This window comes from Natrix helvetica (assembly GCF_964273705.1).
Source record: "Natrix helvetica genome assembly, chromosome: 2".
In the NCBI taxonomy this organism is placed as follows: Eukaryota; Metazoa; Chordata; class Lepidosauria; order Squamata; family Natricidae; genus Natrix; species Natrix helvetica.
Genome location: NC_138552.1, coordinates 45,179,601 through 45,200,692, shown reverse-complemented (window position 1 = coordinate 45,200,692; position 21,092 = coordinate 45,179,601). Strand labels below are relative to the sequence as shown.

At 40.2% G+C, this 21,092-nt stretch overlaps 2 protein-coding genes across 3 annotated transcripts in view; one reads left to right on the top strand and one right to left on the bottom strand.

The window, feature by feature from the left end:
• The window catches only part of RHOBTB3 (Rho related BTB domain containing 3), a 78,401-nt gene that overhangs the window by 34,348 nt on the left and 22,961 nt on the right, over nt 1-21,092 (bottom strand). For both annotated transcript variants that reach the window (XM_081940934.1, XM_081940935.1), the window contains exon 2: nt 20,603-20,728. The gene's annotated coding sequence lies outside the window, so the exon portion shown is untranslated. The remainder of the gene's footprint in view (nt 1-20,602; nt 20,729-21,092) is intronic.
• Nucleotides 4,193-20,996, top strand: LOC309387346 (carnitine O-palmitoyltransferase 2, mitochondrial-like; the record flags this gene model as incomplete). Its single annotated transcript, XM_081943819.1, has 5 exons — nt 4,193-4,338; nt 5,499-5,579; nt 6,574-6,680; nt 13,893-15,191; nt 20,641-20,996. 5 exons carry the CDS (start codon nt 4,193-4,195, stop codon nt 20,964-20,966), a joined length of 1,959 nt encoding a protein of 652 aa, XP_081799945.1. The 3' UTR covers nt 20,967-20,996.

Sequence of the window (21,092 nt, the reverse complement as noted above, 5' to 3'; positions counted from 1 at the left end):
CAAGCCTCAAGCTCAGCCATTGCCTCGTGACGTCAGTATAGGCTACCAACAAAGAATATTAACATCCGCAAAAGGAAGAGCGCTCTATATTTCTGCAAAGCCAGATACAATCAGGCGAAACCCACACACATAAACCACAGCTTTGGGAAGGGTAGCATCTCACTGAACAGAAGGCGACTTCGTGATATATTGCTGCTGCTGAAAAGAGATGCATAATAAATCCATGAGCTCACTGGCAGCCAATCCACTTCCAGAGTTGCTATATGCAAGAAGTCGGGCAGATCAAGTTAAGAGTAATGTCAACATTCTAGAAAAGAAATGTCCCCAATTTTAAATACCTTCCACTAGGCAGTACCAAGACAGTAGCAGTTTTTAAAACAGCAGGAAGACAGAACCTTTCAGATTTCACATTGAGCTGTTTATGATCAGTTAGCAGGCTAACATTAATTTTTACTTAATCTTAAAATAATCTGTTGGATGTATTTTTCAAAACGATTGCAGTGATTTTCTCATTTCTCATCTTCTGTGATCAGTTGAAACAAATGTCATTTTGAAAAAGAAAAAATGAGCCTTTTAATTTCAACATTTTCCCTGCCCTGGGTATTTCTATAAATTAATAATATTATAGAAATATCATTGTCAATAAAACTCCTGAGGGAATATTTCAATTACAAACTCTGGTGTTTACATGAAATACAGAGGAAAAGACCTTTTCCTATATTCTGAATATAGTGGTTAAATCTGTATTGCTAAAATGGGAGGTACGTATGCAACATTATTTCATTTCCCCCCAAATTGCTAAAGTGCAATTATTCAGCCTTGAAATGTAAAACAAGTTAGGTTTACAGTAACTTTACATTATATAAAAACATATTTTTAATTGCTTTATTTTCCAAAAATTCAAATATAATGTTATTCCGAAAACAACTTGCTTAATTTAATGAATTTAGCATAGTATACATAGCAAAGATATTATTTAACCTACTGTCATTGTGCAACCAGAGGCATTCTTTAGCCCAAGAGGTAAATACTGGCAAATTTGGGGTTGCAATGTACAAAAACAAATGTAGAGGAGAAAATCTGGTAACTCAAAACAACCCAGTAAATATTAAGAATATGCAATGTATACTGACTGTTGCAGGGCAGAAACATAACATGAGGCATTAAGGGAGGAATTGTATTTTTGATTAAAGGACCTGGAATTCTAATATAATAAATGTTAATAATAAAATAACTCCAATTAAAAATGATTCACAATAGTTTCCTTTTTGTCCCACTTTTGGAAAAACCAATTCTGGGAAAACACTGTTTTATGCGCTAAATAGTCCCGAAGGATTCTGGAAAGTTTGGGCACACAAATATCCTCAAATGGAGCCAAAAAGCTGCATGTGAGCTATCATTATTATACTTCATATCCCCTGTGAATTAAGACAGCCAAAGAAATATATCTTTATTTGCTATTTCAGTACTTAGGTCCTTTTATTTTATTTTATTTTATTTCCGTTTAACCCAGTTGGAATTGGGAGTTAACTGTGCCAATTCCAGGCTGATAAATTTTGTCAGTTGCTATTGGGCAACTGTCAAAACTCTAAGGAGGCTTAGGCTCCCTCCTATGTGTCTTTGGCTAACAATTTGACATGCATGTTCTAGTTGATGTTGCAGGCAGGGAATGTTATATAAGTAAACATTCTTATATAAGTAAACTTAGTCATCTTTGTGTTCACCATAATGGGATGTGTAATTTCCTAGAGACAAGAAAATGCTCTGCAAAGTTAAAAAATATCACAGCCTTAAGCGTCATGTTTGTTTGTATGTTTGCATGTATTGTACAGATAGAACCAACAAAGATATGCAGTTAAAACTTAGCACTAAAAAACACACACTGCCTAGTGTCCCAAAATATTATAAACTCTTATTAGTCTTCTAAGACATTAGAAGCAATATAAATTAAGATTGTTTGTTGCAAGTCATTATGTTTTATTAAAATATTAATATGTATGTCTGCTCAAAACTATATGAATTTCTAATATAAATCAATGTAAATTATTTAAATTAAGGTTTTTCCCTTAGTAATGTATATTAACTGCTATAAATCTGTCTAACCTGATACCCTTTATTGTTGTATAAGTAGTTTAACAACCATAATTAACCAGATCTTGAGTTAAGTAGTCACTAAGTGAAACTGTGGCCATACTTATTTTACTTCAATCTTGCTTTATAAACCAAGTCATAAATGCAAGAATTGGTTGTAAAGTTATTTTTTCATCATTGTTGAGTTGTGAACAGTTGCTAAATAAATTACCGGTAGTTGCTAAACATGGACTATCTATAGCTTAGTATTTATTATAAATGTTTAACCACCCACTGTAGTTTATTCCCAGATATAAGGGAGTCAAGCTATACTCAAAAAACAGCACATAAAATGAAAGCCTAAACATGCACATTAATTTTATTCTGATAATTCAGTGATAAAAATAAGTGTCATAACAATACCTATTATTTTAACCACCCACTGTAGCCTGATAATAAATTTGAGATAATATTCCAGCCTGGAATATAGATTTATGACCTAAACGAACATCATTGTGATATCTCTCAGGGACTATATTACAGTGATAAAGCAATATATTAAAATGGAACTCAAGGTTTCTCTCTTGTCACAGCAAAATTAGTAGACAGAACTTTAAGGACCACAAAACATTTTTTAAAGAAAATTATTTCAGATTTTATATGATAAAATCAAACTTATGGAGAAAATAGCAATTTTTTATTTTCTTTGTTTGAATATAAAAATAACTTGGGAGCTCTTATAAAAATAGGAGTTGTACATAATTCTAAAACAATCTACTAGCAGCATATTTATTAACTACAGTACTGTGTATAATTAAAGAGGATACTTTGAAATAAAGAAATATCATTTTGAAATACAAAAAATGGAAGGCACAAAATGTCAATGTCCGAATCACAAGCAGTGCTGCTTCATTTCATTTTAAATCTCTTCATTCAAAATCTGATATCTCTGACATTGTTTATTGCAGAATTGTGTCCCAAATTTGTTGCAGATGACCTGAAGAATGACTTGTATACAATGAATATTACTGATGTAAAGTTAGGGAAGTTTTATTGGGCAAGATGCTTTTCATTAATTAGATTTTAATGGGAAAGTGATTGCTAGGCTCTGTCCCTTCCTCCTTCCCTCCCTCCATGCCAGAAAACAATGACAGTGCCAAGTGGCTTTTAATGTTGACTTCCCATCAGATAAATTAGAGTAATAGAAATGCTTTTTTCCCCTGTGACTTTACTTAGGGAAGATGAAGCATTAAAAACCTGACTGATTATTATTAATAGTGATGATAATAATAATAATAATTCACATATAGCATGACTACCAGCAACCTTTTTCTTCATGGTAGATGAAATACTTTAGATAGAAATGAGTCACTGTTCCTCTTCCATTGTTTCAAAAAGAAGAAAAATTGAATTGGAATTTTTTTTCTTTCCTATTTCCAAATACAGCATATTTCTGTAGTGTTTAGATTCATGTGTATTAAGAAGGTACTCTCAGAGAAATTGATACCGGTAGTCTACTGAAAACAGAAAAACAGCCTTAGGAAATTCTATCGGGATTTTTTTTTAAAGAATACATATGTAAAGCTTTATTTTCTTGTTATTTTTAATATACAGAATGTGTTTTAATATATTTAAACTCCATCCCGTACATGTTCCCCTTTAGGGGAGAGGTGGGAAGATGCTGCCTCGGTAAATGGGACTGCGACAATGTGGATTCTCAGCTATTCCCACGACACGGAGGGGAGGGGGAAACGTTCGATGCTTCCCACGTCAGTCAGGTACCGTATAAATGATTTAGCAATAAAGCTCGGCCAGCAGCGCTTCCTCAAAGGCTGAAGTGCAGGGGGTCAAACGCGGCGGACAGCGAGCAAGGCAGCCACCGCGGCCTCGCTCGTCGCCCGCGTTGCCCCCTCAGGAGCGAAAACGGCTCCTCGCGTTCTCCGGTTGCCTTGGATACCAGACGGAGGCCTTCTTTCCTTCAGCCTTCGGCCGTTTGCCGCCATTTGGAGGAACGCGTGCTGCCGAAGGCCGGTTGCGGTGGGGTAGCATTTCGCCCTCTCTCTTCCCTCTCCAGGCCGAGTAGCCTGACATGCACCGAGCGAAGCCCCCCCGGGGCGCCTCGATGCTGTGGGAGTGCGCGGTTAGCTGCCGCCAGTATTGGAGGACCGTGGGACAGCCGGAGGGGATCGTGTCGGAGCAGGACACGGACCATCATTTCGTGCATCGAAGCACCATTCCTACCATGCATTTCCAGCCCAGCTTGCCCAGGTTCCTCTGCCGTTCCCCAAGTTTCATGGAAATTGGGGGGAGGGGGAGAGGGAGTAAGCTGACTTTGAGTACATCGAAAACATCCTTCCTTTTCCCTTTCCCGTCATTCTTGCAGGGTAGCTGGATCACTCGGTTGTAGGGGAAAGCACTTGGATGCCGTATTTCTCTCACACTCCTTGTGAATGTGACCCAAACAATACTATTTAAGCCGTTGGGCCTCTTTCAAAAACAGCATCCGGTTGCCGTTGGAGCAGGGCAGCTGAGCTCGGGGTTTGACAGAGGCCTGCAATAGCTTCTCCTTTTTCTAATGTAGCTCTCCTGTGAAGATCCCCATACAAAGCCTAATCTCTTTCTGCCCTAGTCGAAGCAAAAATGTTCGTGTTCAGGTGCCCTTGTCCAATATTTCATAAATCCAGATAAAAATATTCTTCAAGGAGGGTGGGGAACACCACACCTAAAACAGTTTTGTATATAAACAGTATATAAAAGGAGTAAACCTGCCTACTTTCACCGATTATGTTACCTATTTGGGCAATGAAATATCTAAGCGAACAATTAAACTCAAAAGTGCAAGTAAGGATTCCATAGGTAATTCATCTAAGGTCTGTTTAAATATAAACTTGGATATTGATTTTATACTTAAGATTTATTAAGTTAGATTTTATAAAATAATAATTATTTACTTTCTGTTACAACACAAATATTAAAAATAACTAAGTTAATTTTAAGATTTATGTTGTTTAAAAAAACAGCTACTCATCCATATGATTGTACTGAAGGGATAACTAGGCTACATCTAGTTTGTATCTCTATCCTAGTTAATGAAAACATCTAGGAAGGTGACAGGAGGCTGGTTAAGGTAATCATCTGTGATTGCCTTTCTCCTTGATAGAAATAATATTATGTCCTTCAAAAAAACCTCTGGAAATAAATAACAGCTAAGTTCATATATGGGCTGAGAGAATTGATATAAAATGCCAATTTATAATTTGTTAATTATATCCATTTTAAGCTAAGTTCATATATGGGATGAGAGAATTGATATAAAATGCCAATTTATAATTTGTTAATTATATCCATTTTAAGCTAAGTTCATATATGGGATGAGAGAATTGATATAAAATGCCAATTTATAATTTGTTAATTATATCCATTTTAAGGTTGCCTATTCCTAAGCTGGAAGACACTATCCGTAGATACTTAGCTGCTCAGAAGCCGCTATTGAATGATGAACAATACAGGTATAAAAAAAGACATTATATAATTATATAATAAAAGAACAGATAAAGTAATTATTCTAATGAGAGTGGAAGACCAGAAATTCCAGTTTACAGCTTTTTCTTTTTAGTTCTGTTTACTTTAGATTCTTTGACTAATGCAGGGGTGTCCAAACTTGGGAACTTTAAGACTTGTGGACTTCAACTCCCAGAATTCCCCAGCCATGGCTGGCTGGGGAATTCTGGGAATTGAAGTCCACAAATCTTAAAGTTCCCAAGTTTGGACACCCCTGGACTAATGGGAAGGTGAGCCCAACAAAGTGATCAGGTAACACTCTGCACATAAACATAAGCTTTGAACTATTGTTACATATAAAATATAGGCAGCATTAGGTAATTTTTCCTTTGTGCTACTTTTTTATTTTTATAAGCTATCCTTTCAGCGAAATCTTTGGCACGAGTACATGTATATTAATCCAAAGCAGTACGATATAGCCTAATGTGTATAAATGTGTTTTTTTTCCTTCTTCTGTTTATTTGTGTCTAATTCTTGGCAACAAATTCATTCAGTTTTGTTAGCAAGGTTTTTTTCAGCAGTGATTTGCCATTGTTTCTTTCTTAGGTCTGAGAGAAAATGACAGGCCCAAGGTTAAACAGCTGGCTTTGTGCCTAAGGCAGGACTACAACTCAGAGTCTCTCAATTTCTAGCCTGATGCCTTTAAACAGCAGTCCCCAACTTTTTTTGGCACCAGGGACTGGTTTTGTGGAAGACAATTTTTCCACAATCTTCTGAGGTTAGCTAGAAACACTGAAATCTCTCAAAACTGGGCAATTTCATGGTACATGTTTGTTCCCACATGATTGTGCACAGCATCTGGAAAAGTTCCTGAACACTAACATATATGGAACAAGAATATTTTATTGTAACTAAATAATAAATTTTAATGTAATTAAAATTATATTAGTTATAATTTAAATGACTATTCAAGTGCAATAATAATCCATTTGTAATTTCTAGACTTACTGTAAAAATTGCTACAGGGTTCGGAAAAGGAGAGGGGAAGATCATACATCATGATCTTCTTGAACATGATCGGATTAATAGTCATACAAGTTATATATCAGGTTTGTTTTTAATATTCTTGATTATTCTTGAGTCAAACATAACATTATTTAAGCTTGTTTTATTTGCTATTTATTTTTATTGAGCAAATATATTTTGTTTTTGATGATCCGGCTTTATAAGAATAGTATCTGTTTTGAAACTGCAGTTTTTTATCCAAGCTTAAAAAGTAGGTTATGCAATGGCATGTTCACTCATGATGAAGGAAACTGGATGGTAAACAGTTTCATTGGAGTTCCACGGCCCGCACTAATTTGATTGTTTCCTACAGTAATTTAAAGGTCACCTGCAAGCAAGTAATTTGGAGATTGATTAGCTCCTTGATGATTTAATTAACTTCCATTATCATGAGAAAGGGATCACAGAAAAAGAATGGACTATTTTTTTATCATTATTCTACTTATTACAGTAATAAGGAGGCAGATCCTACAGACTATCTCTGAAAAAATATTATCTTGAATGGAATATTATTGCTTCTGAATAAAGGATTCACTGAAATCATACATGTTTTCATGTATGAACTCATTAAATTTAAGACTTTATTCAAACAGAAATATGAAATAACATGATTAAAATATGTCTCTGTTAATGTGTTATATGAGGTGGACTACTTTTGAAGTTCTGCTCATAAGCTATGATCTTCATCTTATTTTCTATATCACATTTACAAACTAGGAAGAATCATGTATGAAACTTTATAGAAGTGAAAAACAGGTGAAAATCCCTAATTGATACATTGTTGTTTTACAAAAGCAAATTAAAATATTTACTGCTTACCTTATAAGACTTGCTAAGCTAATACTTAGGTGCAATGTTGTTCAGAAATCTCATTTAATTACTTTGAGAAATTTGCAAAACATAAATCAAATGCAAAGAAATGAAATGAATAAAAATTAAAATGGCTAAAACATAACAATTGTAATTAATTGTTTTTACTTAAAGTATCTCAGCAGGTAATAATACTTAACTAGCCTTTTCTGGGATCAGAAGCTAAACAGGACTGGGATGGTTAATATTTGGATGAGACTAGCAGAAAGTACAATTGCCTTATCTCTATGAAATAATTTGTCTCATTCAACTGGGTGTTGGGGAAGGAAGACATGTTTAGGATTTGTTTTTATTTTTGCATTATTTTTAATTAGTATTTTTTAATTGTTGAGAACAAATTATGTTCAGTTAAGCTGCATTATTGTATGTTTGGTTTGCACAATAATATCCTATAAAATAAGGTACATTGGGATGGACAGTCTATTACCTTTAAATTCCATGGAATATTTGACCATAAATCAGTACTTGTGTGAAATGGTATTTTTGAATGAGTGCGTGTGCGCGTGTGCACGGATCTTTCTTGATTCCTGTGATTACTTGGATTAGTTCCCACAGTTACCTTGACAAGAGATTTCAGAAAAGAAAATATTAATTGTTAGATTAGGTAATTAAAGGCACAAAAGGCTAAGATAACAACAGCTCTTTATTTGGTCAAGAACAGGCATCCACTGAGTGAGAGGTCTGGCAGCTCCCTTTTTAAAGGGGAGCTGGCCAGCACTTCAGCCAATCAGGTCTCTCTCTGTTCCCGCGTGAAAAGAGAGGACCTGACTGGAAACTACTATTGTCCTTGCAACAACTAGAGGGAGGGGGTATCTAACACCCCTCCCCTCTAGGATGGAACATCCTAACGAGTGACGTAGTCATGCAGGTAGGCGGGCCTCTGGATCGACCTGCTGGACCTGTGCAGTTCAGATGATAGGGTTTCTCCGCGCTGGGCGGTCGGACCTGTTGCTTCTCCGGACTCGTTGGGTGGAAACTCCTGGAAGCTTTCGGAGGCCTCGGCTGGCACCGTCGGCGGAGGACTCGCCCGTGCCCCGTCGGAGTCAGATAAGTCCCTGGGTTCCTCCGTAGTGGTCTGTGGTTGGTGCGGCTCGGCCTGTGATGGTGTTGGTGGCGTTTGCCGGAGTGGGGAGTTCTCCACTCGTCCCCAGAGTTGGTCGATGTGCCTCCTCCAATGTCATCCGTCCTCGAGCCTGATGGAGTAGGATCGTGGGCCCGAAACTCCGACGATGGTTGCGAGTAAGACAGGGTCCCTCCTGTGTAATTGTGGGCGTAGACCGGGTCGCCTATGGTAAATGTCCTGATCTTTCCCGTGGAGCCGGGAGGCGTGTCGGAAGAGTAGTTGGGGTGCAGCTGGTCTAAGTGGGACGTGAGTCGGCGTCCCATGAGTAGCTCCGCTGGGCTCCTGCCGGTGGTGTCGCTCGGCATGATGTGTTGGACCAGGAGGTAGTGGTCTATTCGCGTTTTCCAGTCGCCCGGGCCCATTCTGTTTAAGGCCTCCTTGGTAGACCTTACTATCCGTTCCGCCTGGCCATTGGACGCCGGGTGGAACGGGGCGACGAGGGCGTGCCGGATTCCCTGTGCCGCTAGGAACTCTTTGAATGATTTGGCCGTGAACTGTGGACCATTATCAGAAATGAGCACATCGGGGAATCCGTGGGTCGCAAACAGCCTCCATAGTGCCCTGATGACAGTGTCTGTGGTGGTGGATGTCATCAGGACTACCTCCAACCACTTCGAGAACACGTCCACAACTATGAAGAAGGTTTGCCCGTGCACTGGCCCTACGAAGTCTATGTGGACTCTGGACCACGGTGCTTGGGGTCGCTCCCATTCTTTTGCGGGTGCCTCTGGGGAAGCCGGCCTGGACTCTTGGCATGGTGTGCATGTGGCCACCCACTCCTGAATGTCTCTGTCCATATTGGGCCACCATACATAGCTCCGTGCCAACGCCTTTATTCTTACTATCCCAGGGTGACCCTTGTGGAGAGCCTCCAGGACGGCTACTCGCAGCTGTTTCGGGATGACCACCCGGTCCCCCCACAATAGACAACCCCGGATGGCGGACAATTGGTCTCGTTTCGTGATGAAAGGGTTGAGTTCTGTTTCCACCGGTCCTTTGGGCCACCCCCTCCTACCCAGTTCAAAATCTGCTTGATGATGGGGTCTTTTTCAGAATGGTGTGCGATGTCTCTGGAAGAGATGGCTCCCGAGTCTAGGCAGTCGATCAGGAGTACCACGGCCTCGGGTGTCGGGTCGGCGAGCAGCTCTGGTAGGGGGCATCAACTCAGTGCGTCTGCGTGCCCCAACGTGGTGCCCGGACGGTGGATGAGCTGGTATGAGTATGCTGCCAGGAAGATCGTCCAATGGGTCATGCGGGGGGAGAGTGACACCGGGGTCGGGCGGTCTCCAGCCAGTAGTCCCAGTAGCGGCTTGTGATCCATCACCAGGTCGAAGTCCCTGCCGTACAGATATTCGTGGAACCGCTTGTCACTGCGTTAAATTGTTTGCTAGCCGAGCTGTGAATAAATTACTGCGCAGGTCATAAGTTCTTATCTGACAATGATTCACTGCGCATGCTTTCTAATACATCACACATTCCAGAGACTTCTTCCCTTTTGATCTTTGTTCGTCTTCAAGAAGGTGGACAACGTTTGCTCTTGCCAAAATGTAACAATTAGATATATTTGTTTTATTTCTATTTTCTTATTTTTGTATTAAAGCTTGTTTTCACTAGAACATGTTTTCGGGTTTTATTCATTTTTTCGCTTCTTGAAGATATGCCTGTTTGAAAAGCCGCCGGTCTAAGCCTCATTAGTTCAGGGTGAAATCTTCCCCTGACACCGCTTGATCCCCGCCACTGCGGCCAGTGCTTCCCGGTCCAGCTGGCTGTAGTTCCGTTCTGCGGCAGACAGCGTCCTTGAATAGAATGCGATGGGGGCTTCCGTGCCATTCGGCATCCGGTGGCTTAGGACAACGCCAACTCCGAAGGGGGATGCGTCGCAGGTCAGCACCAGTGACAGGGTTTGACTGTATTGGACCAGGAAGGAGTCTGCTGATAAAAGTCCCTTCACCGCGGCGAACGCCTTGGCTTCGGCTTTCCCCCACGTCCACTCCGTGTTTTTCGCTAGCAGGTGCTGTAGTAGTTCAGCAACCGTCGCTTTCTGCGTGAGGAACACGCTATAAAAGTTAAGGAGTCCGAGGAACTCCTTGAGCTCGGTCTGATTTTTTGGAGTGGGAGCTTCCCTAATGGCCCTGATTTTCTGGTTGGTCGGGTGAATCCCGGAGCCATCGATCATGTAGCCTAAGAACTTCACCCTGGGTACGTTTATTTTGCACTTTTTCTTTTTTTAAACGGAGGCCCTTCGATCGGATTGTGTACAATACAGCGTGAATTCTTTTTAAAAGTTGCGATTCGTTTGCGGCGGATACAAATATGTCGTTAAAATAGGGGACTCCTGGTATCCCCTGCAACAGTCGTTCCATGATACTTTGGAACAGCCCCGGGGCAATACTAACTCCGAATTGTAGGCGGTTGCACTTGAACGCCCCCCTGTGCATTACAATGGTCTGGGCCTCCGCGGTAGCACCATCTACTGGCAGCTGCTGGTACGCCTGCGCCAAGTTCAGTTTTGCAAATATTTTTCCCCAGGCCGGGGGAATGCAACAGATGTTGGACTACGGGTACGGGGTACGCACTTTGCTGCAATCCCTTGTTGACTGTGCATTTGTAATTGGCACACAATCTGATAGACCCATCAGGCTTGACCGGAGTCACTATTGGCGTTTCCCAGCGAGTGTGATCGACTGGTTCGAGGATCCCCTGGCTCACCAGTTTGTCTATTTCTTTGTCAATTTTCGGTCGGAGGGCAAAAGGCACTCTCCTGGGTTTGAGCCAAATTGGGGCCACATTGGGGTCTAGGCTAAACAATATGGGGTCCACCTTGTACTCACCCAGACCGGAGGCAAAAACGTCCTCGAACTCCCTAAAAAATGGTTTCTGCGGTGTTCCCGGGGGCGGCAGCAGTTGGTGCTTGGCCTGCTTTGTCTAGGGCGTTGACTTCGGCCACGACCATCCCTAGAGCCTGAAACCAGTCTAGTCCGAAAAGGCTCTGGAGGTTGTCCTGCACCACGATCGCCTGCAGCTTCTTGGTGATCCGCTTGTAGCGGACGGTGAACGTTCCTTGCCCTACGAGGGGAACCAGGTTTCCCTGATAGTCGCGGAGGCAGACATCGGGGCTCTTGAGGTCCTCCTTCCGCATCGTGGGGATCGTCCGTTTCAGCACTGCCCATGAGATGATCGTGAGAGATGACCCGGTGTCTATCTCCATCTCGCAGGGGGCACCCTCGAGGAAGACTGTGACTTTCAGCTTCCTGGGGCGGCTGATTCGGATGTGCCTTACCGGGACCATGACATTCAGTTTCGGGTGGTGGCTCTGGTGTTCCTGGGTGGATGCGGTGAGGTTGTCCACTTGGTCGTCGGCCTCTGACCGTCGGGGGTGTCTCTGGCTGGGACGTTGTCTTCGGTTTGCCCCCTTCTCCGCTCTCTTGGGGTGACTGATTGTCGCCGGGAACTCGCTGCAGCACACTCTGGCGATGTGTCCCCTCCGCTCGTATCGCTGGCACGTCGCATCCCGGAACCGGCAGGTTGCTCTTGCGTAGTTGGCCTCCGCAGCTGGCACAGGGCAGGCCGGGCTACTTGAAGTTTCACGCCGGCGCTGCGCAGGTACTGCACATGCGGTGGCTGCTCTCTTCATCACTTTCAGAGCTCTCCGGCTCGACGGTCTCACGGTGGACGCGGCGCTCTTGGTTGCCTCAGCGGGTGCGTGGCGGCGCTGGAGGGTCTCAACGGACTTCTGCGCTGACTCAGCTGCTCTTGCCTCGTCAAGAGCGACCTGGAGGGAGAGGTTGCTTCTCGCCAGCAGTCTTGCCTGTAGGCTCCGGTCTCGGACCCCCATGATGATCCGGTCTAAGATGACATCGTCCAGCTCACGGAACTCACAGTGGGCTGCGGCTTTCCAGAGCGCGGCGATGTATACTCGTTTATTGTCTCACCGTCCATCTGGTTCCTCATGTTGAAGTGATAGCGCTGAACGTACTTGGATGGCTTTGGAGCGTAGTGCGTCTTCAACGTTTGCTGGAGGGTGGTCCAGGAGATGGCATGTAGCGGCATTGGCGCAGAGAAGTTCTTGGCGGTCTCTAGAACTTTGTGGCTGCAGTAACCCAGGAACAGGTTCTTTTTTCGGGATTCCGGAACGCCACCGAGATCGTTCGCCTCCAAGAAAATCTCGAACCGCAGCAGATAATGATTGAGGTTATAACTATTGCAATGCCCCACGGTCATGTTATCAAACTTTGAGTGCTTGACTGATTGCAAACAATATATAATAAGGCCGAGCAAACTGGGGTTAGCAGCAGGAGTAAACTGGCAAAGGTCAACTTGTATCACTTGGCAATGGCAGCCTCAGGGCTGAAGTAGAGGCTTCCCGTGGGCTCAGCCAGCTGTTACCGCCCCCCGGCCTCTACTTCAGCTCCAGCACTGCCCTGCCCCTGTCAAATATTGCCTCAGCTACCCTGGCCAGCCATCCCAGCACCATTGTGCAAAGCTGGAAGATTGTGGTATAGACAGATGTTTGGGTAGAACTAACTAGAGTAACACATTATGTTAATTTAAATGCCAGATTAAGGAAACTTGTACAAATATGAAGATGTGCTATTTTTATTTACTTGATTAAAAGTGACAATTTTATATGGCATTAGTCTGAAATTAATCCACTTTTACAAGACATTTAAATACAATTACAGAAAAATAATATATCAATTTAATCAAAGGTGTTTCCAGTGTGGGGAGTTCTTATACAATTAAGTCAGAAAAATCGAGGTTATGTTAGAATCTTAATTGCTTATAAGAAATAAATGAACTGATTTAATCCAGTGAAAGTAATGGAAATAGAATGCTGTATTGGCACTATTATTAAGCTATGTTATGTATATTCAGGAGATGCTGGAGGGTCATATGCCATACATTAATTACACGGTACAAAAAGCCAACTGAAGGGCTCAGCAAAAAAACTAAACATTATGTATTCATCAGATGCTCTAGCTTCTTTATTTCTGACTTCACAGATCATACCTAAGAGCATATTCAGATACATATATTGGAGATTTTTTTTTTTAAAAAAACTATATTAAGAAAGGGTGTATGTTTTACAGAAAGTTACAAAAATAAATGCAGCTTTTCTGGTATTTAAAGAAAATATAGAACGAAACAGATTTGAAGGGACCTGTTTGATTTTCCATAATACATCCATACAAACTACAGTCTTTCAAGTTTATATATTAAACATTAAAATGTGTTTTTAACTGAATTATTTTTATTTTTGTAGGACCCTGGTATGATATGTATCTTTCTTCGAGAGATTCAATTGTTTTCAACTACAACCCTTTCATTTCTTTAAATCCTGATCCCAAACCTGGATACAATGATCAAGTGGTTAGAGCAACCAATCTTGTTGTTTCATCGTTAAAGTTTCTTAACACCTTGAAGAATGACTATTTACGGCCAGATATATATTATGTAAACCGCAAGTGGGGTCAAAGCAAAATGTTCAAACACTTCATCCGTGCTCTTCCATCTACTCTATCCTGGTATGGAGCATATTTAGTGAATGCTTATCCTTTAGACATGTCACAGTATAAATCTCTCTTCAATAGTACCAGGATACCTAATTTAAGTAAGGATACATTATTTACAAGTGAATTTGCAAGACATTTGTTGGTGATGAGAAATGGTCATCTTTACGTTTTTGAAGTACTGGATCCTTTTGGTAACATTCTTCATCCATCTGAAATTCAAGCTCATTTAGCACAAATAATATTTGATGCTGATCGTTTGCCTAAATTTGAACTTTCCTATCTCACAACTGAAGAAAGAAATACTTGGGCAAATGTAAGGCAGCAACTTGTCCAAAACGGTAATGAAGAAAACTTGAAGAAAATTGACAGTTCGGTCTTCTGCCTTTGTTTAGATGATGCTTCCCCGCAAGATGATATTGAACTCACTCATTGTTTTCTTCATGGATATGGTTTTAATCGCTGGTTTGACAAATCCTTTAGTATGATTGTCACTAGTGATGGAAATGCGGGAATAAATTTTGAACACTCTTGGGGAGATGGTGTTGCAGTTCTGCGTTTCGTTAATGAAGTCTATAGAGACAGTACAGAGCATCCCGCTGTTGTGCCAGAATCCAGTCCAGCTTTATTTGTTACAGCTTCTGACAAGCTTGAATTTAATCTGAATAATTCAATAACATCTGCAATAAATGCTGCACAAATGAAATTTAATGAAACATTGAAAAGGTTTAGCGTAAAATCATTTAGATATGAAAAATATGGGAAAGAGTATATAGTGAAAAAAAACTTGAGTCCGGATGCTGTGTTTCAACTTGCTTGTCAAATGGCTGTCTATCATCAATATGGAAAATTTCTTCCTTCCTATGAAGCATGTAGTACTGCAGCTTTTAAACATGGTCGCACTGAAACAATTCGACCAACATCTGTGTACACTACAAAGTGTACAAAGGCATTTATTGCTGAACGAGGAAAGCATAGCATTCAAGATATGAGAAATATGATTGAAGAATGTTCAAGGTACCATAGACGCTTGCAGTTGGAAGCTACATTAGGTTAGGCCTTTTCAATACTTTGTTATTTTATTTGAGTCTTGTCAAAAAGTCTGGGAATGATACTTACGTGAACTGTCAAATAATTTGTGACATTTAACCTTAATAGAATATGAAAAGAATGGGGTTTATGTTGTGGGATGTACTTTATGGAAAGGATAGTTAGAAATTTTTACATAGTTTAACTAGTTCTTAGTTCCAACTTTGTTATAGTTATAGCTTTGGTATGGTTATAGAGAAATATAGAATGTAGCAACATTTTAAAATATTCTTTCATTTGCCTGTCTTCTAAGTAACTCAAGTCATTATGCTTCCTATTGAATGGGGATTTGAATCCTACTCTACCCACCTTTAATCCAATACCACTGCTACACTATATAGGCTTTTTTTAATTATGGGAAGAAAAATGCTATTTTTGCAAGCTGTTAAAGGATACATCTTTTTGTTTCCTTCTGGGCACTTTGAAAAGATTGCTAGATATTACCTTATTCATTTTTTTTCAACTTCTACCATGCTGGGATTTCCTGGTGATCCCAATCCAAGCACTAATTAAATATGACTGTCAAGATTTTTTCCATTTCAGTCAAGAAACTGCCATAGTGTCATCAAGAATTGAGCTTGACTGGAGGGCTATTTTGTTTTTAATAATATTAACCAATATCTATTAAAAGTTTGTTTAGGTCATCACTTGTTTAGTGATGAAGAAATAACTTTATGACAAGTTGTTGCATTTACAACCTTCAAAAGTCTAAAGTAAAAGCCAAAATAAAATAATAAGTAAAGTTTTGGTATCACTTAGCAACTGCTTCACTTAACAACTGAGTGATTGTTAAACTGGAATTACCAATAGCATCTATTTAAATGAGAGAATATAATCTGTCCCAAATTCTCCAGTATTATATATATATATTCTTTATCTTCCAAAATTTCTGTGGAATTATGGTTTGTGATTGTTATAATTACAAAGGAAAGGAAAGGAAAAAGTTCTTTAATTCAGTAATTACTATATCAGTAGCAGCTCCTACCCTGTGAAACACCTTTCTTCCTGAAATCTGGCAGGCCTTCACCCTTTTAGCTTTCTGGGAAGAACTACTAGCTTTTCCTCAAGAGCAAAGTTGGAGCCCAAAGATTAGGAGGATTGGGAATGGTAGATCAGGCAACTGATTGTCTTTGTTTTCTTGATTTTATATATTATTTGGTTTTATTATTCTTATGGCTGCCCAGAATTGTGTTTTATGAGATAGGTGGCCATATATACGTGTATATTTAAAGTAAATAAATTACTGTAGAAGCTTTTGCAATAATTCTACATTCAAAACTTAATTTTTTTAGTATCTGAATTTAAATCTTGGTTTATTTGTTTTACAAGCAGGTATTTCTAAGTAAAATCATCCTAGTAATACAGACTTGGATTTTTAAAATGTATTTCTTTAGACTAAAGGAGAATTATTTGAGATTGAGTTTTAATCAACTAGGGCAGCGATGGCGAACCTTTTTTGGCTCGCGTGCCACAAATGGGGGGAGTGCAGGGGGGTCGTGTGCGGGCGTGCCGCACCCATAATGCAAGGCGCGACCCCCCCAGTGCGCATGCGTGCACAACGCGCGACCCCCCCCATTTTTACATGCTTTTTTCGCCCTCCCCAGGCTCCAGAGGCTTTATAGGAGCCTGGGGAGGGTGAAAAGAGCATCCCCGCCCCCCCCGGAGGCTTCAGGGACCGTCCGGAGGCTTCCCTGAAGCCTTCGGAACGCTTAAAACCACCCTCCAAGCAAACCGGAAGTGACTTCCGGGTTGCTCGGAGGGTGGTTTTAAGCGCTCCGGAGGCGTCTGGGAAGCCTCTGGACGGTCCCTGAAGCCTTCAGAACGCTTAAAACGACCCTCCGAGCAACCCAGAAGTCACTTCCGGTTTGCTCGGAGGGTGGTTTTAAGCGCTCCGAAGGCGTCAGGGAAGCCTCCGGACGGTCCCTGAAGCCTTCGGAACGCTTAAAACGACCCTCCGAGCAATCCAGAAGTCACTTCCGGTTTGCTCGGAGGGTCGTTTTAAGCGTTCCAAAGGCTTCAGGGAAGCCTCCGGACGGTCCCTGAAGCCTCGGGGGGGCAGGGGAGGCTCTTTTCGCCCTCTCCAGGCTCCTATAAAGCCTCTGGAGCCTGGGGAAGGCGAAAAATAGCTTTTAAAAAGGTGAACTCAGCTGGCCAGTGCGCGCATGCACGCTGGCCAGCTGACAGGGCAGCGCCTCGCATGCCCTGACAAATGGCTCCACGTGCCACTTGTGGCACGCGTGCCATAGGTTCGCCATCACTGAACTAGGGTATATAGAAATTATCTTTTTCTTGATATGGGCTTAGTTATTAGGACTAGCCATGAAAGTTCAGTATTTACTAAATAAATACTGTTGAAGACACACACACACACACCACACCCATGTTACATTTGTGCTGATAAATCAGTCACTGATAAATTATTTATCAGCACAAATGCAACACAAATGTAACAAAGGCAACATAAAAAACTGGCTTTCTGCCTGGATGGCTGCTAAGGTGAGCCGAAAGACAGAAAAGGGAAGCAGTATGGTCCCTCCCATATTTGGGCATACGTAGATTTTCACGGGCGTAGGTATGCTGGTCTTGTTGTATTCAGATCTTTTCCCGCTCCTAAACAGTGTAAATCAGAAATGACTTCACTTTGGGGAGTAATTATAAACCATTGTTTAATGAAGTCCACTTTCACAAACGATATTTTAGTAGGATTTCAAATTTAACAAAACTAAATAATTTGGGCTGAAAAAACCTTGTCTTGGCATTGATAATATTTAGTTTTTCCTTTTATTTTCTATCATGCAATAGCACAGGGGTGTCAAACTCACATCGTCACGATGGCGGCACATGACAGATCAGGACTTTTTTCCCCTTTGCTAAACCGGGTGTGGGCGTGGCCAGCATGGGACACATCCAGCCCGCAGGTCACAAGCAGTACTTGTGTACTTATGTCTGGATACTGCAAAAGACATAATGCATTCTCACATAATACATTCTCAGCATTGTAAAAGCCAGTCTGCATGTTACTAATAGTGTAATTCTGCTATAACATTCAATGTTAAATCTATAAGATCCATTGGTATTTTTGCTTGGAAAAGATTTGTGACCATTTTATACATTGCATCTGACTTGCACAATAGTAATTCACTTTTACAGAGACCTTTCTTAATAACCACTCATTTAATGATCGTTCAAACTTACGACATTGCTGAACAAATGGCACTTACAAGGTCCTCACAGTTCCAGCCATTGTGGCACCCCTGCACAATGATGACACATGATCACAGTTCAGACACTTGGTAACTGGTCTACATTTCTGACCATTGTAGCTTCCTAGAATCACACAATTGCAATTTGCAACAAAGTTAATGGGGAAGTGGACAGGAAGTTGAAGTTGCAATCACATGAGGTCCTTAAATGACCCACAGTGATTCACTTAATAAAGGTAATAGGGGACTGCTGGAACTACCATAACTAAACAGCATGGTCATGTAACGAAATAAACAAAATATTAAAAAGTTATGATATTTATGCAGTTACTTACCAAGCACCTCTAAATTATATTAAAGGAATCAAAATATCTTTACAATTCCCAAGACGTGTCACAACTTTTGAGCACCCCTAATATTTGGAAATTGAAAGTTGACAAATTTGACACGCCCTAAAATTGTAACATAACACTTTTCAGTTATTTAGTGACAAATTCCAGTTTAATTGCCATTGTTGAGCAAGAACTACTTCTAATTTTTAAACAATATATTACTTACTAATTAATTAAACTTGAAAATCTAATTCAATATTCCTTTTTCATTTAAATCTTTTCTGTCGTGTGTATATCATGTCATAATAATACTAGTGGTCTTCCTTATTGTGGTCTCTGTGCAAAAGGCATAGGTGTTCTGCGTTTGCACTGAAACTCCATCTGGAACCTTCTTTAACTGAGATTTTAGCAGGAAGTGAATCCATACAGTTCATGCTCCAGGCCAAAAATTGGTCCACCAATGCCTCTCAGGATCAAAGCACTCTTAATTGGGTAAACATAACCAGAACTAAGAAATTTTGTCTCCTCCCCTTCCCTTTTGGAATTTGGGAAAATAAGGAGCAAATGGAAAGAACATCATTACTTAAATGGAATAATAAGCTGCACTGATACAAGCAATTTCTTTTCAGAGAGAAGCAAATCAAATGTTACTGTTACTGTCACTTATTGTCCATATATGTGGTGCCCAGAGACCATGATGAAAGAATAGATTGCTTAACTGTAACTATAGTTCTTTGTCTTGTCATCTATGCCACAATTTACTGAGCCACAATTTTCCTTGCTATAGGTGCCTGCCTTGGTAGGTATTCCTGATTTCTGAACTGAAATGACAGTCTCTTGAGAACTGAGGGGAATGCAGGAGTTTCTTCTAGGAGCATGCACAGTAGGGATACACTTTCTGCCAGAAATCCCATCTACAGAAGATTTCTGGTTGAGCTTGGTGCAGGTACAGAGCCCATGTATTTGTTGGACAGATGATCACTCAAACAACCATAGTTACAGGTAAGAAGCTAAAATTCATGTCGCCATTCGTTTGTATAGTTGGTTTTTGAATGTTTGGTGAAAAATGGACACAAATATTTTCATAAGCATCCTGTATTCCTTCTGCCAAAATTCACATTAGTGTTTGTATTTGTGTCTGTGTGTGTGTGTCACTGCCAATTAGGATCCCATGATAAAGTCTGAAGTTTTCAGATTTGTATTGTCATTTATAAAATAGTTATTTGATATTATGGAATAATATGGAAATAATGTATAACAGGGAAGATGAAAAAGTAAATAGAGAATAGAATAGAGGACAACGTTTGGGGAAAAAATAGATAAAATGATAATATAAAATATTAAAAGCAGAATGCAGAATCGCTGTATTGATAATACAGTGCTTAACTTCAATTTATTGTATAAGCCACAAATATTTATATTTATATACCATATATTAAATGATACCCCAAATTATATAAAGACCAATGGCTGGATTCATACAACAACTTAAGCAAAAGCATACAAATTAATTCATGTCTTAGTGCACTGTAAAACTATTCAGTCTCTCTTTGGAGAGTTATAATATTTATATTTTAACATGATAAAGTAGGAGGAGTTGTTTTCTTGCACAGCTACTAGAAATCAGAAATTATATAAAGAAGCAAACCTAATCAGATTCCACAGTCGACCAAACATGAAGCAATTTCATGACTTCAGTATAAGAAATGTTGATTATGTCCAGAGTTTGTTGGTACTGATGAGTCTTAAGAGTAAATCTATATATGGTTAGATGGCGCTTGATTTTATCATGTTCTGCACATACCTATAATGTGTTCATAGTATAAATATCCTACTCACTCTTTATATTCAATGAGTCTGTCTCTTTTTTTATCCAGGTCAAGGATTTGATCGCCACTTATTTGCTTTGAAGTATCTTGTCCAGCGCAGAGGTGGAACTATTCCTGATATTTATACAGATCCAGCCTATAAAAACATAAACCACATTAACATTTCAACCAGCACACTAAGCACTCCAGCAGTTAATCATGGTGGATTTGGACCAGTAGTGCCAGATGGTTTTGGGATAGGATATAATGTGTTTGATAACTGGATAGGATGCATCATTACTAGCTATTTGGAACAGGAATTAGATGAACATCTAACATGTCTTCGGTGCACACTAGATGATATATTTGAAGTCTTAGAAGGACAACTTAAATAGTATTACATTATTTTGAATTGAGTACATAACTATTCAAAAACAGCTGATATTTAAATAATGCATATATTACTATGAAGGGTAATAGTAGATTAAGTAGCACAACAAAGCTGTTCAAAATGTGTTCAA